At 44.7% G+C, this 17,500-nt stretch overlaps 1 protein-coding gene across 2 annotated transcripts in view; it reads right to left on the reverse strand.

Annotated features, from left to right (window-relative positions):
- The window catches only part of plxna1a (plexin A1a), a 266,753-nt gene that overhangs the window by 72,268 nt on the left and 176,985 nt on the right, over window positions 1-17,500 (reverse strand). For both annotated transcript variants that reach the window (XM_036988339.2, XM_036988338.2), the window contains exon 10: window positions 2,218-2,418. In XM_036988339.2, the coding sequence (XP_036844234.1) occupies window positions 2,218-2,418 (201 nt within the window). The remainder of the gene's footprint in view (window positions 1-2,217; window positions 2,419-17,500) is intronic.

Below are 17,500 nucleotides of genomic sequence, written 5' to 3' on the forward strand. Positions count from 1 at the left end.
AGGCCTGGGCTGGGCTCCATCGCAGGTCAAGGCTGGTGCAGTGCTACAGGTTCTACCTGGAGATCTGCCTGCACGGTTTATTCTGCCCTCAGTGAGAGAAGTGGACTTCTGGTTCAGTAAAGTGACCAGTGAGAGGGAACGAGCCATCCTTGAGGGCTGAATGGGGGCTGGCGGGTACAGTGATGGCATGTTAAAGGAACTTGGGTCTGTCTGACAAGTTGGAAAAAGCTGTGGTCTTCCTTCCGTATGACCACCCCGTGCCACGGTAAATATGCTAATAACTTCCTTTAATAAGAAAGCTCTGAACAGAGACATGCTGCACTCACGCTAAAATCACAGAATGTTAAGTAATTAGTTCTAATTTAACTGATGTGATTTCACTGTGGAAATGAACACGACTGAAATTGCCGTTCCATATTAAAATTGCCAGCTTGTCTGGCTTGCTGAGTAGTGGCAAAGACATGTTACAGTGTGTCTCCCTGCCTCCCTCTGCCACCAGCAGCACACTGACTGACTGACTGACTGACTGACTACCTGACTGACCTGACTGACTACCTGACTGACTGACTGACTGACTGACTGACTGACTGACCTGACTGACTGACCTGACTGACTGGCTGACTGACCTGACTGACTGACTGACCTGACTGACTGACTGACTGACTGACTGACTGACTGACCGACCGACTGACTGACCTGACTGACAGACTGACTTACTGACTGACTTACTGACTGACTGACCTGACTGACTGACTGACTGACTGACCTGACTGACTGACTGACCTGACTGACAGACTGACTGACTGACTGACCTGACTGACTGACTGACCTGACTGACAGACTGACTGACTACACAGAGACGGCAGAGGGATGCAGGTTGGACTAGCCTCGTACTACAAGCTGAAAAACGTACATTATAAACACTGTTTGGAGCATGATGCATACTAACCATAACAACATATCATGCTGTCTGTTACCATGAGACAGCTACAATGATCCCCTTATTGTATAGTCAGTTGCTTGGCAGCCCTAGCTGATTGTTTACACCCATATCGCTTTGTCTGCTGCTCATATCCAATGGAGAAATGGCATGCCATTGGCTGAGCGGGCAGAGGCTGTTGATTTGAAATGGCTGCGACAGCAAACAGTCGATAAAGGCCTATTTAGTGAGACAGCTCTCCTCGCGCTCTTAGCTGCGTAATTAGGTTCCCTTCAGAAGTGCCAAGAGTTTCTCGAGTGAGAGGGGAGAGAGAGTACTATAATGGGCATCAATAAAGGAGCGCAGACGAGTGTCATGCCACTGTCAAACGCACAGGACCACTCTACCCGTTAATGACTGCAGATGGGCGGCAGTCCGTCAAAACGAATATACAGCTGCGTGTTTCATCAGGCCTGAATGGTTACAGCACTGTCCACCCAGGCTGAGCTAGCTGGACAAACCTACGGCTCAATGGGAGAAAAAGAGAGAGAGAGTGGAGAAACAGAGCAGAGTGAGAGGGAGAGAGAGAGAGAGAGAGAGAGATGGAGAGAGAGGGAGATGGAGAGAGAGAGAGAGTGGGGAAACAGAGGAGAGAGATAGAGAGAGAGAGAGAGAGAGAGGGAGAGAGAGAGAGAGAGAGAGTGGGGAAACAGAGGAGAGAGAGGGAGAGAGAGAGAGAGAGAGAGAGGGAGAGAGAGAGAGAGAGAGAGAGAGAGAGAGGGAGAGAGAGAGAGAGTGGGGAAACAGAGGAGAGAGAGGGAGAGAGAGAGAGAGAGAGAGAGAGAGAGAGAGAGAGAGAGAGTGGGGAAACAGAGGAGAGAGAGAGGGAGAGAGAGAGGGAGAGAGAGAGGGAGAGAGAGAGAGAGTGGGGAAACAGAGGAGAGAGAGAGAGGGAGAGAGAGAGAGAGAGAGAGAGAGAGAGAGATAATGGCTGAGGATGGGTGCTGCTGGTTCTATTATAACTAAATGGGCAGAGTAAATATATCAAAAGAACAGGGGAGAGCAGGGGGGACCCAAAGGGAGGTAAGAGCAAGAAGACAGAGACACTCAGACTGGCATCTCATTTTTTTTAAAGGAAGGTTATCACACTGATACACACAGAGAGACACACACAGAAACAAACACAACCTCTATCATGCATTACCTATGACTAGGATGGTAGTTGGGTTGCGGGTGGTAGTGCGGTACAGAGTGGGGTGGAGGACAGCAGAATAAGACAGGACAGTTATGGTACTCACCGAGGTCTTCTGACACTGGATGCTGGTGCTGTTGAAGCGCAGGGCGGTGACGCTGTAGGTGGCTCCCTGGATGTGGAAGATACACTCGTAGTTCCTCTGTCCAGACTGGGGCTGAGGCAGGTTCTTAGCCAGCAGGGTGATGGGCTTCATCACCCCCACTGGGATGTAGATCTGGGTGGATGGCAGGATCTGGGGACACTCCTGGGAACAGGGCGAGAGACCATGGTTAGGCTTCTATTCTGTAAGCAGCTAGAACTAAGGAAATGGAGGACTGGACATTTACTGGACTGGAAAAGTACACTACATGGCCAAAAGTATGTGAACACCCCTTCAAATTAGTGGATATCGGCTATTTCAGTCACACACATTGCTGACAACTGTAAAAAAATATATATAAAAAAAATTAGCACACAGCCATGCAATCTCCACAAACATTGGCAGTAGAATAGCCTGTACTGAAGAGCTCAGTGACTTTCAATGTGGCACTGTCATAGAATGCCACCTTTCCAACAATTTCTGCCCTAATAGAGCTGCCCCGGTCAACTGTAAGAGCTGTATTGGGAAGTCAAAACGTCTAAGAGCAACAACGTCTCAGCTGCGAAGTGGTAGGCCACACAAGCTAACAGAACGGGACAGTGCTAAAACGCGTAGCGCGTAAAAATTGTCTGTCCTCGATTGCAACATTCACTACCCCACAAGACATGCCACAAGAGGTCTCTTCACAGTCCCCAAGTCCAGAACAGACTATGGGAGGCACACAGTACTACATAGAGCCATGGCTACATGGAACTCTATTCCACATCAAGTAACTGAAGCAAGCAGTAACATTAGATTTTAAAAACAGATGAAAAACACCTTATGGAACAGCGGGGACTGTGAAGCAACACAAACATTGGCACAGACACATGCATACACACACACACGATAACATATGCACTATACACACAGGTACACATAGATGTTGTATTGTAGATATGTGGTAGTGGTGGAGTATGGGCCTGAGGGCACACAGTGTGTTGTGAAATCTGTGAATGTATTGTAATGTTTTAAAATTGTATAAACTGCCTTCATTTTGCTGGACCCCAGGAAGAGTAGCAGCTGCTTTGGCAACACATAATGGGGATCCATTATAAATACAAATACATATATAGAGTTCCAAACTGCCCCTGGAAGCAACATCAGCAGAATAACTGTTCGTCGGGAGCTGAAATGGGTTTGGCAGTCTGACGAACAAATCTAAGTTTGGCGGAGGCCAGGAGAACACTACCTGCCCGAATGCATTGTGAAAACTGTAAAGTTTGGTGGAGGAGGTCTGGTCTGGAGCTGTTTTTCATGGTTCGGGCTAGGCCCCTTAGTTCCAGGGTAGGGAAATCTTAACGCTACAGCATACAATGACATTCTAGACGATTTCGTTATTCCAACTTTGTGGCAGTTTGGGGTTGACCCTTTCCTGTTTCAGCATGACAATGCCCCCGTGCACAAAGCGAGGTCCATACAGAAATGGTTGGTCAAAATCGGTGTGGAAACCTTGACTAGGATGAATTGGGAATGCCGACTGAGAGCCAGGCCTAATCGCCCAACATCAGTGCCCGACCTCACTAATGCTCTTGTAGCTGAATGGAAGCAAGTCCCCCAGCAATGTTCCAACATCTAGTTGTAAGCCTTCCCAGAAGAGTGGAGGCTGTTATAGCAGCAAAGGGGTGACCAACTCCATATTAATGCCCATGATTTTGGAATGAGATGTTGGACGAGCCATGTCGTGTAAATATAGCAATGCAGTTGTACTGTAGATGGCATTAGTGATTTTGAAAGCGGTCTTGATGCACAGTGTGTGAGCTTTAAGCACAGAGTTATACAACACGTACAGACACAACCAACTGTGAGGAAGACAGAGGAATGCAGTATTTCTAATTGTATGAAGCCATGTAATGGCCCTAATTGCTCAGAGAAACTGGCATATTTCTGTGTGGGGGGGGGGGGGGGGCAGATGAGCGACCACAGAGGTCATTGCCATGCCAACCGATTAGCAAGACAGTGCGAAAAAAAGAAACAAAATGAAGCTATTCTAGTGTTTATGTCATTTAAAGGTTTTGGCAGAGTCTGGGCAAAAGAGCCAGTCCATTCAAATCCAGTCCAGGCAATCAATGGGAAGAGCAGTCCGTGCTGTTTGGTCTCCTCTCCTGGCCCTGACCCCAACACAGGGGCACTGGAGCAAACAGGAACAGAGCAATGGGCAGCTTAAGATATACATCAATGAACAGGAGATGGGCAACCACGGACACACTTGGCAAAGGAAAAATGTATTTGTTGAAATAGTTGCATTAGACGCCATCTTCTCCCACACCAGATTTAGAAACAGGCTGTAAACAATGAATATTACTATTCCAAACAGCTACAAGGCAAAAACATGAACAGTACCATGGTAATGTGAGTGAACGAAATGTGTTCTTACTCTTCCTATTCAAATGAGTCAATGCCAATAAGCTAGACAAACAAGTCCAGACAGCAGACAACCTTTGTCAGCAGGAAAAACAAAGAGCCAAGCCTAAATCTAAAAAATGTACAATAAAACTGTACCTTAAGCTAAAACTACTCCAATATCAACATTTGTAGACATTTGACGAATTTCAAACATAATATGAAAGTTCCAGGTCTGGCAGACTATTATCTATAGTATACTCTATAGACAACACTGACCATATCATCCCTGTGTGTGAGTGAAGCTTCTTATCATGAGTTGGGCTGTGTAAACAGACTCCTGCTCAGAAGCCAACACAGGGCTCTGTGACACCAGGCAGCCAGGCTCTTCTATTGGGCTGCAGATTTAATTGCCTGCGGCTGCAGTCTTGTTATTAAACTGTGTTCCACCACAGCTCTCCTCGTTTCCTCTCCGCTCTCCTCCTCTCCTACCCTCCCTCCCTCCTCTCACACCCTCTTTCCCCCCTCTTTCTCCTACCCTCTCCTCTTCCTTCCCCTATTCACCTCTCCTCTCCCTTATTCTGCTCTCCTCTTCTCTCGTCTCCTCTCCTCTTCTCTCCTTTGCTGAATAAATAGAGTATGATGCAATTTCCCCCTGGACAGCCTTGCTTCCATCTTCAATTACTATGTAAGAGACAATGAAAGACTCTTGATACTAAGCTAGAAGAAATGTTTAGGATTCGCCTCAGGACAATAGGGAGACTACTACTGAGGATAAGGAAGGTCCAGATGACTAATAAATACGGGTGCTCTATTGTCCTTTCATACCAACACTCCCAAAATATTCATTGGAACTTTAATTTCTTGAATCACTATTACCGTAAGCTCAGCATCGTATATTTGTATATCAGTTTGTGCTTTGCCAAACCAGCGTTAAATTAAGTGCAGGTAATGACTTGAAATTGCAATTTGAATCGGAAGCCATTGGGCAAAGAAAATCATTGGACGTAATGGAATTGGGTGATACACAAACCCAAATAGCGAAACAAGAATAATGGGGCTTGTGAATGAATCCCCAATTCTAAAGCAGCGAAGAGGGAGAAGGATCAATTCCAGGCGGGCTGCTCTGAGTCCGAACGAGACGTTGTGCTGGTAGCCTGGCTTTAGTATTCACTGCACACAGGTGGGGAACAGACAAGCGTAAACAACACGCTTAATGAACTGCCTCCAGCCTCTGATAGGGACTGACTTCAGGAAGAAAGGAGAAGTAAAGTTGTGTGTGTGTGTGTGTGTGTGTGTTTGTGTGTGTGTGTGTGTGTGTATGTGTGTGCATTTGTGTCTGTCCCCAGGACAAAGAAGTGAAACAGTCCTCTTCCCGCCAAACCAGTGTAAAGCTGCTATCGCAGACTGTCTGGGTAGCGTGGGTCAGGCAAACCGCAGCCTCCCTCTGTGGTATGTAAAACACGTGTCTCTGGCCAGACAGTGCAGAGACAGAGACAGACAGACTGCTAACTCCTCAGTCTGAATCACACTCTGGCCCCAACTGTGCCAACACATGGCCCGCATGCCTGCAGCAGAAACCTCAGAGGCCTGGTGCATTGCATGGACTGGAGGGTCGTAGACACGGAGTGTGCTGGATCAGCACTGCGGGCCAAGCCAGAACCACATCCTGCAGCACTCAGCACCCAGCCCAGCCAAACTCAACCATCAGCCCCAGACATTGCCATCCAGCTGGGGCACAGAGACAGACCGCAACCTCCCAACCTCTGGTTCTCATTACGGACCTGCCACGTTCAGAAGGGAACTGGTGATGCACACAAGTTGAGGGCAAGAGAAGGAGAAAAAAAAAGAGATCAACAAAAAGGGGTGGAGAAAAAATAGAAACTATTTCATTGCCAGTCCTGACAGGTGTCAAAACAGAGTTGAAAGTGTGTATCAGATTGCACTCTTCCAGAGTACAATGGAACAATGGTTTACCAGGGGGATTCCTTTGAAGTGGTTTCTCGCTTTCCTTTATTCACTCCTTTATTTCCTTTGAAATGACAGAAAGGGAGAAAGACAGAGAGAGGGAGAGAAAGAGAGAGAGAGAGAGAAACGTACATTTCCTCAGTGAAAACAATGTACTGAGCAAATGTCAAATGGGCTTTTCACCAAATTACGGTACGACAGACCACATATTCACCCTGCGCACTCTAATTGACAAACAAACAAAACAAAGGCAAAGTCTTGTCATGCTCTGTTGATTTCAAAGAAGCTTTTGACTCAATTTGGCATGAGGGTCTGCTATACAAATTGATGGAAAGTGGCGTTGGGGGAAAAAAATACAACATTATAAAATCCATGTACACAAACACTCTTCTGGGAAGGCACCGATGTTGGGCGATTAGGCCTGGCTCACAGTCGGCGTTCCAAATAATCCCTAAGGTGTTTGATGGGGTTGAGGTCAGGGCTCTGTGCTGGCCAGTCATGTTCTTCCACACCGATCTCAACAAACTATTTTGTTTTGTGTACAGGGGAATTGTCATGCTGAAACAGGAAAGGGCCTTCTACAAACTGTTGCCACAATATTGGAAGCACAGAATTGTCAAGAATGTCATTGTATGCTGTAGAATTAAGATTTCCCTTCACTGGAACTAACGGGCTTAGCCCGAACCATGAGAAACAGCCCCAGACCATTATTCCTAATCCACCAAACTTTACAGTTGCCACTATGTATTCGGGCAGGTAGTGTTCTCCTGGCATCCGCCAAATCCAGATTTGTCCGTCAGACTGCCAGATGGTGAAGTGTGATTCATCACTCCAGAGAGCGAGATTCCACTGCTCCAGAGTCCAATCGCGGCAAGCTTTACACCACTCCAGCAGATGCTTGGCATTGCACATGGTGATCTTAGGCTTGGGTGCGGCTGCTCGGCCATGGAAACCCATTTCACAAAGCTCCCGACGAACAGTTATTGTGCTGAGGTTGCTTCCAGTTTGGAACTCGGTAGTGAGTGTTGCAACCGAGGACAGATGTTTTTTACGCGCTACGCTCTTCAGCACTCGGCGGTCCAATTCTGTGAGCTTGTGTGGCCTACCACTTCGCGGCCTAGATGTTTCCACTCTACAATAACAGCATTAACAGTTGACATGACGCTGCCATGTTGAAACTCACTGAGCTCTTCAGTAAGGCGATTATTCTGTTTGTCCATGGAGATTGCATGGTTGTGTGCTCAATTTTATACACCAAATCCACTAATTTGAAGGGGTGTTCACATACGTTTGTTTATATTGTCCATATCAACGAATTAGCAAGGGCACTAGAACCGTCTGCAGCACCCGGCCTCACCCTACTAGAATCTAAAGTAAAATCTCTACTGTTTGCTGATGATCTGCTGCTTCTGTCCCCAACCAAGGAGGGGCACCTAGATCTTCTGCACAGATTCTGTCAGACCTGGGCCCTGACAGACCTGGGCCCTGACAGTAAATCTCAGTAAGACAAAAATCATAGCGTTCCAAAAAAGTTCCAGTTGCCAGGACCACAAATACAAATTCCATCTAGATACCTTTGCCCTAGAGCACACAGAAAACTATACACACCTAGGCCTAAACATCAGCACCACAGGTAGCTTCCACAAAGCTGTGAATCATCTGAGAGACAAGGCAAGAAGGACCTTCTACGCCATCAAATAGGAACATAAAATTCAACATCCCAATTAGGATACTTGAATCAGTTAAAGAACCCATTGGCCTTTATGGTTGTAAGGTCTGGGGTCCGCTCACCAACCCCAAAATTCATAAAATGGGACAAACAACGAATTGAGACTCTGCATGCAGAATTCTGCAAAAACATCTGCTATGTACACCGCAAAAAAACGAATAATGCATGCAGAGCAGAATTAAGACGATATACTAGTTAGCAAAAATAGTTAAATTCTTCAACCACCTAAAAGGAAGCGATTCCCAAACCTCTCATAACAAAGCCATCACCGACAGAGAGATTAACCTAGAGAAGAATCCCATAAGAAAGGTGGTCCAGGACAGTAACACAATTAGACCCAACAAAATCATGAGCAAACAAAAAGATAATTACTTGACAAATTGGAAAGAATTAACAACAAAAAGAGCAAACTGGAAAGCTATTTGTCCCTAAACTGAGAGTACACCATGGCAGAATACCTGACCACTGTGGCTGACCAAAAATGAAGGAAAGCTTTGACTATGTAGAGACTCAGTGAACATAGCCTTGCTATTGAGAAAGGCCGCCGTAGGCAGACCTATGTGCACACTGCCCACAAAATGAGGTCGAAAATAGGTAGCCTGTTTGGTGTTGGGTTTTGTGGGTGATTGTTCCTGTGTCTGTGTTTGCACCAGATAGGGCTGTTTTGGGTTTTCACGTTTCTTGTTTTGTTAGTTTGTTCATGTGTAGAGTCTTTATTAAAGAACCGTGAATAGAAACCACGCTGCATTTTGGTCCGCCTCTCCTTCAAGTCAAGAAAACCGTTACACCTCCTGCCAAATGTATGACCATAGAGACACATATTTCCCTCAGATTACACAGACCCACAAAGAATTAGAAAACAAATCCAATTTTGATAAACTCACATATTGTAAATACAAGGTCTATGTGTATTTATTTTCCCAGATGTGCTTTAACTATTTGCACATCTTTACAGCACTGCTTATATACTATTATATATGTATAACATACATTTGAAATGTCTCTATTCCTTTGAAACTTTTGTGAATGTAATGTTTAATGTTTACTGTTAGTTTACTGTTAATTATTTTATTGTTATTTCACTTTTGTCAATGTAAACATGTTTACCATTCAAATAAAGCCCTTTGAATTGAATTGAGATAGTGAGAGAGAGAGAGAGGGGGAGAGAGAGAGAGAGAGAGAGAGTGAGGGAGAGAGAGAGAGAGAGTGAGAGAGCGTGAGAGAGAGTGAGAGAGAGAGAGAGAGAGAGAGAGGGAGGGAGAGAGAGAGAGAGAGAAAGAGAGAAAGAGAGGGAGGGAAAGAGAGAGAGAGAGAGAAAGAGAGGGAGGGAGAGAGAGAGAGAGAGAAAGAGAGGGAGAGAGAGAGAGAGAGCGAGAGAGAGAGAGCGAGCGAGAGGCTTGTGTGAGCTGGGGCTCCAGGTTAAGTTTGCTGCTCTCAGTGCTCCCCCCACACTTTATCCCCTCTCTCCCCTGGTGCTGTGAATCAAGAAGAGGTGAGACATGGCCCTGGGAGTCGTTTATTAAGGTGGGAATGAGAGTCAGGAGGAGAGTCAGGGGTTCACCAAATAGGAGAGTGTTTGGCTGATTATTTGTGTTGCCCTCAACCCCTCGGGGGGAAACGAGGCTGGAACTCTGGGAGAGACAGAGAGAGGCAGCTTACAGCTGTCCCTGCTCCAAAACACCAATCTAACCCTGGGGTTGTGGGGCTGGGAGTCAGAGCGCTGCAGAGGAACCTGTCTGGAGGGCAAACAGGAAGAAGGCATAAGGTGTCAGCCAGCAGCAGATAAAGATGAGTGGGTTTTCTGGCTCCAGACTCATCTCTACTTCTCCCATTTCCTCCTCTTAGTGCTAGCCTGGCCCCGGCAGCTCCGCAGGGCTTGCTAGTCTGCATGGTGTTTGTTTTGTTGAAAAGCAGCCTCCAGACATGCCCCCTCTGGCAACAGATTTCTGTTAGCATTTGATTTTCTCCTCCCATCAAGCCGTGTAACACTGCAGAGGTTACAGTCTTAGAAGATTAAGCAGGGCTTACATAACAAACAGCAGAACAAGAGACAGACAGACAGACAGACAGACAGACAGACAGACAGACAGACAGACAGACAGACAGACAGACAGACAGACAGACAGACAGACAGACAGAGAGACAGACAGACAGAGAGACAGAGAGACAGAGAGACAGACAGACAGACAGACAGACAGAGAGACAGACAGACAGACAGAAACAGACAGACAGAGACAGAAAGAGAGACAGACAGACAGAGAGACAGAGAGACAGAGAGACAGACAGACAGACAGACAGAGAGACAGAGAGACAGAGAGACAGAGAGACAGTCAAGCCTCTTCCGTCTTCTGCAACAGGTTTGAAATCTGATTCTTCTAAAAATACTAGCAGAGGGAGAGGGTGGTGTTTGTAGGCCATGGAGGGAGGAACAAGGGTCTTCCTAGTTTCTCATTTGGATGATTATATCTCCCATTGGCCCTGCATTATTGCTACAGTATGAGGTGATGTCATCATGGGATGCTGAGGTGTTCTCTGTGGGGCTGCTGGCTGTGACCTCATGGGCCTCCTCCTTCAGGCCCCCTGGCCAATTCTAATCCACCATGAGGGATGGTGTGTCACTGCTGGCGGCAAGGGGTGTTGATAGATGAGTAGCTTTGTGATTGACAGAGGGGTGTGCTGTGTGGTGGGGCGAGGAAGGGAGAGTGTGGAGAGGAGAGAGCTGCAGAGTATGCTATCCCTAATGCAGTAAAAATAATTTAAAAAAAATGAAAACTGCGGTAAGCTTTATGAGACATATTTTTGAATGCGGACCCATTACACCATTTGTTTGTCTGGATTTGCGGGTTTTGCACACCGGCCGAGCATTTGGGAGAGTGCGATGGTCCCCTTTTGGAGAGCTGCAGAGCACCCTTATGGGGCGGCAGGGTAGACTAGTAACCGAAAGGTTGCAAGTTCAAATCCCCGAGCTGACAAGGTACAAATCTGTCGTTCTGTCCCTGAACAAGGCAGTTAACCCACTGTTCCTAGGCTGTCATTGAAAATAAGAATTTGTTCTTAACTGTCTTGTCTAGATGAATAAATAAAAATTACTGACACAACCCACTGCATCACTGATACATCCCATGAGCAAGAAGCAGGACCCACATCAGACAGAGGGGAACGGGAGACAGAGGGAGACAGACAGACAGAGGGGAATGGGAGACAGACAGACAGAGGGGAAGAGCTAAGAAGGACTCTGATATGATGACTAGATCTCTCGAGGGAAACACAGACAGAGAGATGCTGAATAATATGATCTCACTCTGAGATTTGCTGGGTTTCATGCGAGCCAATACACGTCCCCATAGATTTCTCCTAAGAATAATGTGCCGACAGGTCAAGGGGGCCAGCGAGCAGCATATCATATCCATCAACACAACCAAGCCCTCTCAGTGATTTCAGGCCTGCCTACCGCTCCCTACAGAATCCAATTGTGCCCTGCTGGCCTCTTCATTTGGACAGAGCTGAGCTGTTTAGAGCCAAACAAAATGGAACTCTGGGCTTTGTTTTATCAGAGATTGGCCTGTCTGTTTCTGTCAAACTGGATCTGGGCTGCATGCAGAGACTTGAATAAATGTGATAAATCGATTTAAGCTTTCACAACCAACTCCCAGAGGTGTGTGTTACTGCAGATACACCAGATCATTACACAGGGTGCTATTCATATCTGATGCTAGGAAATACTGAGCTCAGACAATTGATATTGTGTTTCGATCATAAGACAACAGTGTAACAAACAACAATAAACAGAACTATATTATGTAACTATGTAATTATATTACTAAGACGAAAGTTGTAAAGAGTAACACTTGACAGGTAGTATGAAGAAAGTTCCCAAGGTCTAGTTCTCTGGTGAGACACGGTGATAGAACTGTGCTTGATAGGACACCATGAACCTCTCAGAGGAGCTCAGCGGTAAAATGAAAGGGACTTTGAACCATGAAAAGGCTTCTGGAGTGTCTGCCCATTCCTGGGCCCTAATGTGGAGGAGCAAGGAGAGTAGGGAGAGATGAGATACGCCAGGTCAGAAATCTGATACGCAGTCACAGATAGTATCCACATACTGTAACTGAATCTTCATGGCTAATAATATTGCAGATCGGAGGAGGAGGGGGATTGTTTAAAGATGGTCATGCCGTGGATCTTAACATCCAAATTCAATATTTGATCAAATAATTGTATAAAAAATGTTTTATACCTGTTTGATAACTAAGCTGTTTGATTTTGAGTTTTAGGACCCCTTTAGGTATCACATTTTTTGGGGGACACATATTTAACCCCTTGTTTTTGTTGGCACTAAACTACCTCCATACTTGTATATGTTTGTATGGGTTACCTTCAAACGAGTCCCATGACACTTGTGGGGGTCGTAGAGGAAAACGGAGAGTCTCATCTCTCCATAGACTGGTCATAATAGTTTGTAGCCAAACGGTTCGGATGCTACAGACTGAGGATGTCATGGTCTGATAAACACCACTGTAGCTCAGCCACTTTACAACACAGATGTGGAAGGGCGACGTAGGTGGAGTATTGAGGTGGTGAATTGAGACGCAGCCCATGCAACAAAAACAAATATCTCTAGCTGAAACCGACTCATTTTGATGGGGATTGTTTAATTGTGTTACTAAGACTGACACACGGGTACGTCAATATACTCTTAAGGATATTGTATAAACTGTACAAAGAACTTGCTTTGCACCAAACATGAAACATGATCACTGACCACGTATTATGCTGACGTTGCCATGGGAGCTGTAGAGTCAATACTTTCTCTGAAGGGGAGAACTAGGACAGCAGCATTAGATGACTGGGAATTATTAAAGAGAAAACACAGGAAGTGGAGCTGGCCCTGATGGTGTCATTGGACCAAACCCCACATGAAGAAGCCTTCACCAGGATCTCAACTCCTCTCCTCTATGTAGAAATGATCCCCAGCCTCCATTAGAACGATCTGAGGCATCTAGAAATTAAGATTTAATACACTTTGAATAATTAAAGTAGGCGAGATCAGTGGCCGGCTTGGATCCCTGAGCAGGAGGCTGCGCCTGGGAGAACCGAAGAGGGGACAGCCTGGCACTCAGCTACCCCTGCCAGGGAGAGCTAGAGAAGAGTTTGTCCAGTGCCAGTGTCGCAGCACAGTGGGGAGAACCCACATCTAACGGCGGAAGGTGAGAGACCATGAGAAGGTACCGGCTTTCGCTAATTTAACATTGCAAAAGAATTAAAGGTACAGTCTCAGACGTTTGTCCCATTCCGTAAGGCTGGCTGCAGTAGTGGTGGAGTTGGCTGGTCTGTTCTGAGCCGTGACATTGGGGATGGAGACAGCCAAAGTTGAGCAGGGCGGAGAGTTGGAGCCGGGGCTCTTTGGCAGGCCTTCTCCTCCCTCGCCTGTTCACAGTCTGTTTACTGTAGCGCTACTGCAGCTTACCAAGACGTCGTCGTTGGACACACTTCCTCTAGTGTGTGTGCATGCCTGTGTGTACTCACAGGAGAAATGCTTTCACAACATCAGAGAGACGAGAGAGGGAAGAGGGGGAAAAAAGCCAGATGAGACAGATTGTAAATTTGAGGGAAGGAAGGAATTATGCTTGGCAGACATGGAGGAGAGACAGGTGGCACTGAGGATGTCTGTCTAAATGGACGAATACAGTAACTTCAGAAAGTATTGCATTTTCCCCATTTTGTTGTGTTACTTCCTGAATTTAAAATGGATTCAATTGAGATTTTTGTGTCACTGGCCTACACACAATAACTCATGTCAAATTGGAATCATGTTTTTCCCCCAAAAATCCAAATGTAATAAAAATGAAAAGCTGAAATGCCTTGAGTCAATAAGTATTCAACCCAATTGTAAAGACAAGCCTAAATAAGTCCAGGACTAAAAATGTGCTTAACAAGTCATATAATAAGTTGCATGGACTCTCTCTCGTGACCTGTTTAATGACTACCTCATCTCTGTAACCACAAAACACATACAATTATCTGTAAGGTCCCTCAGTCAAGCAGTGAATTTCAAACACTAATTCAACCACAAAGACCAGCAAAATGTACAACGCCTCGCAAAGAAGGGCACCTATTGCAGATGGGTAAAACAAAGCAGACATTGAATATCCCATTGAGCACGGTGAAGTTATTCATTACTAATTATTCATTTGGAATGTGTATCAATACACCCAGTTACAGGCGTCCTTCTTAACTCTATTGTCGGAGAGGAAGGAAACCAGTCAGATTTCACCATGCAAAAAAATATGGCAAAGCAATTCACTTTTTGTCCTAAATACAAATTATTATGTTTGAGGCAAATCCAATACAACATTACGGATTACCATTCTCCATATTTTTAAGCATAGTGGTGGCTGCATCATGGTATGGGTATGCTTGTAATAATTAAAGACTGGGGAGGTTTTCAGGATAAAAAATAAATGGAGCTAAGCACAAGCAAAATCCGAGAGAAAAACCTGGTTCAGTCTGCTTTCCACCAAACCCTGGGAGAGGAATTCACCTTTCAGCAGGACAATAAGCTAAAACACAAAGGCAAATCTACACTGGAGTTGCTTACCAAGAAGACAGTGAATGTTCCTGAGTGGCAGAGTTACAGTTTTGAATTACATCTGTTTGAAAATCTATTGCAAGATCTGAAAATGGTTGTCTAGCAATAATCAACAACAAATTTGACAGAGCTCGAAGAATTTTTAAATATTGCAAATGTTGCACAAACCAGGTGTGGAAAGCTCTTACCTAGAAAGACTCAAAGCTGTAATCGATTCAAACATGTATTGACTCAGGGGGCTGAATACTTATCTAATCAAGATATTGGTGTTTTATTTATTTATTTTAATATATATATTTCTCTAATTTTGACATTTGTGTAGATCATTGACAAAAAAATGACAATTAAATCCATTTGAATCCCACTTTGTAACATAACAAAAAAGTAAAGTGGTGTGAATACTTTCTAAAGGCCCTGTACATACTTTATCAGACAGATATGCAACTCTATACATGCTATCTCATTACAATCAATGACAACATACATTAACGACCATATAAGAGTCAACCAAAGCTAGCCTAGCGTGTAATACTGTATCTTAATCAAAGGAAGTACACTAGGCCTATATTTTACCCCCCAGAGCAGTTAATGGGGGTGACAGAAGGAGAACAGAGATGCACAATACTTCACTCTGTCACTTTGATACATCTTCTGATTAGCAGCAGAGAGACTAATGTTAGTTTATCCAGACATCTCAGTTTTTACATCTCTACAGCCAAAGCTGCTCTAATGGTTATAAATTGGACAAGGAAAACTATCCCCAAATTATTCCCTAATGGGTGATATAATACAGTGTAACTGAATGTAAGGAACTCCATAGGGACTTATGGTATAATCAGGTTTTGGATAAGTCGGAACTTTACATCCACCTTAGCCAAATACATTTACTCTGTTTTTCACAATTCCTGACATTTAATCCTGTCTTACGTCAGTTAGGTTTACTACTTTATTTTAAGAATGTGAAATGTCAGAATAATAGTAGAGAGAATGATTTATTTCAGCGTTTATTTCTTTCATCACATTCCCAATGGGTCAGAAGTTTACATACACTCAATTAGTATTTGGTAGCATTGCCTTTAAATTATTTAACTTGGGTCAAACATTTCAGGTAGCCTTCCAAAAGCTTCCCACAATAAGTTGGGTGAATTTTGGCCCATTCCTCCTGACAGGGCTGGAGTAACTGAGTCAGGTTTGTAGGCCTCCTTGCTCGCACACGCGTTTTCAGTTCTGCCCACAAATTTTCCATGGGATTGAGGTCAGAGCTTTGTGATGGCCACTCCAATACCTTGACTTTGTTGTCCTTAAGCCATTTTGCCACAACTTTGGAAATATGCTTGGGGTCATTGTCCATTCGGAAGACCCATTTGCGACCAAGCTTGAACTGACTGATGTCTTGAGATGTTGCTTCAATATATCCACATCATTGTCCATCCAGATGATGCCATCTATTTTGTGAAGTGCACCAGTCCCTCTTGCAGCAAAGTACCCCCACAACATGATGCAGCCATCCTCGTGCTTCACGGTCGGGATGGGGATTTTCAGCTTGAAAGCCTCCCCCTTTATCCTCCAAACATAACGATGGTCATTATGGCCAAAATATAAATTTTTGTTTCATCAGACCAGAGGACATTTCTCCAAAAAGTACAATCTTTGACCCCATGTGCAGTTGCAAATCGTAGTCTGGCTTTTTTTATGGCTGTTTTGGAGCAGTGGCTTCTTCCTTAATGAGCAGCCTTTCAGGTTAAGTCAATATAGGACTCGGTTTATTGTGGATATAGATACATTTGTACCTGTTTCCTCCAGCATCGTCACAAGGTCCTTTGTTCTGGGATTGATTTGCACTTGCAAATGAATTATAAGTGTAATTGTAAACAATTGTTGGAAAAATGACTTGTGTCATGCACAAAGTAGATGTCCTAACCGACTTGCCAAAACTATAAGTGTATGTAAACTTCCGACTTCAACTGTATGTATATTATATATCTCCTATCAGAGATTTGACTGATCCCAATTCTGTACTGATTCTGTCCCAATGTTGGAGACTGGCTTCAAACGGACAGAGAGATAGACAGCCACTACCTCTACCAGACCAACAAACCCACAGCCACTGTCCATGACAACACATTAGTTTGTTTCAATGTTAGTTTGTTTGTTTGTTTATTCATTTCTCCGGATGGGTTTCTCAAGTGCGGCTTTACTCGAGCAATTTTCTGCCTGGTCGGATTTAATGTGCGCCTTTGTTTATCGTCTGTCGTGCGGATGCTGATTGATATACATTTGATTTGCAAATGTTACTCATTACATCGAGGACTTAGTTACAAGGCTGGTGGACACACAACGATGAGAAATGCATTTTGGCATATCAGTGGGCACAAAGATAACAGTTGTGAGTGACTTGGCAAAAGAGCGATAATGGAATAAATCTCGGACTTATTTACACATTGTGTCAAAATGTTGCATACCTTTCCTTCCCACTCAAAACCCATTTTCCATTGAAATCTATTGTTTCGTATACATTTTGGGTTCAAGTTAACTCGCTCTGTTATCGACAATGGTGCATAAAAAGTCCATCAAAAAAG

The sequence above is a fragment of the Oncorhynchus mykiss genome, chromosome 9, assembly GCF_057628025.1.
Source record: "Oncorhynchus mykiss isolate SJ-2025 chromosome 9, ASM5762802v1, whole genome shotgun sequence".
Classification (NCBI taxonomy): Eukaryota; Metazoa; Chordata; class Actinopteri; order Salmoniformes; family Salmonidae; genus Oncorhynchus; species Oncorhynchus mykiss.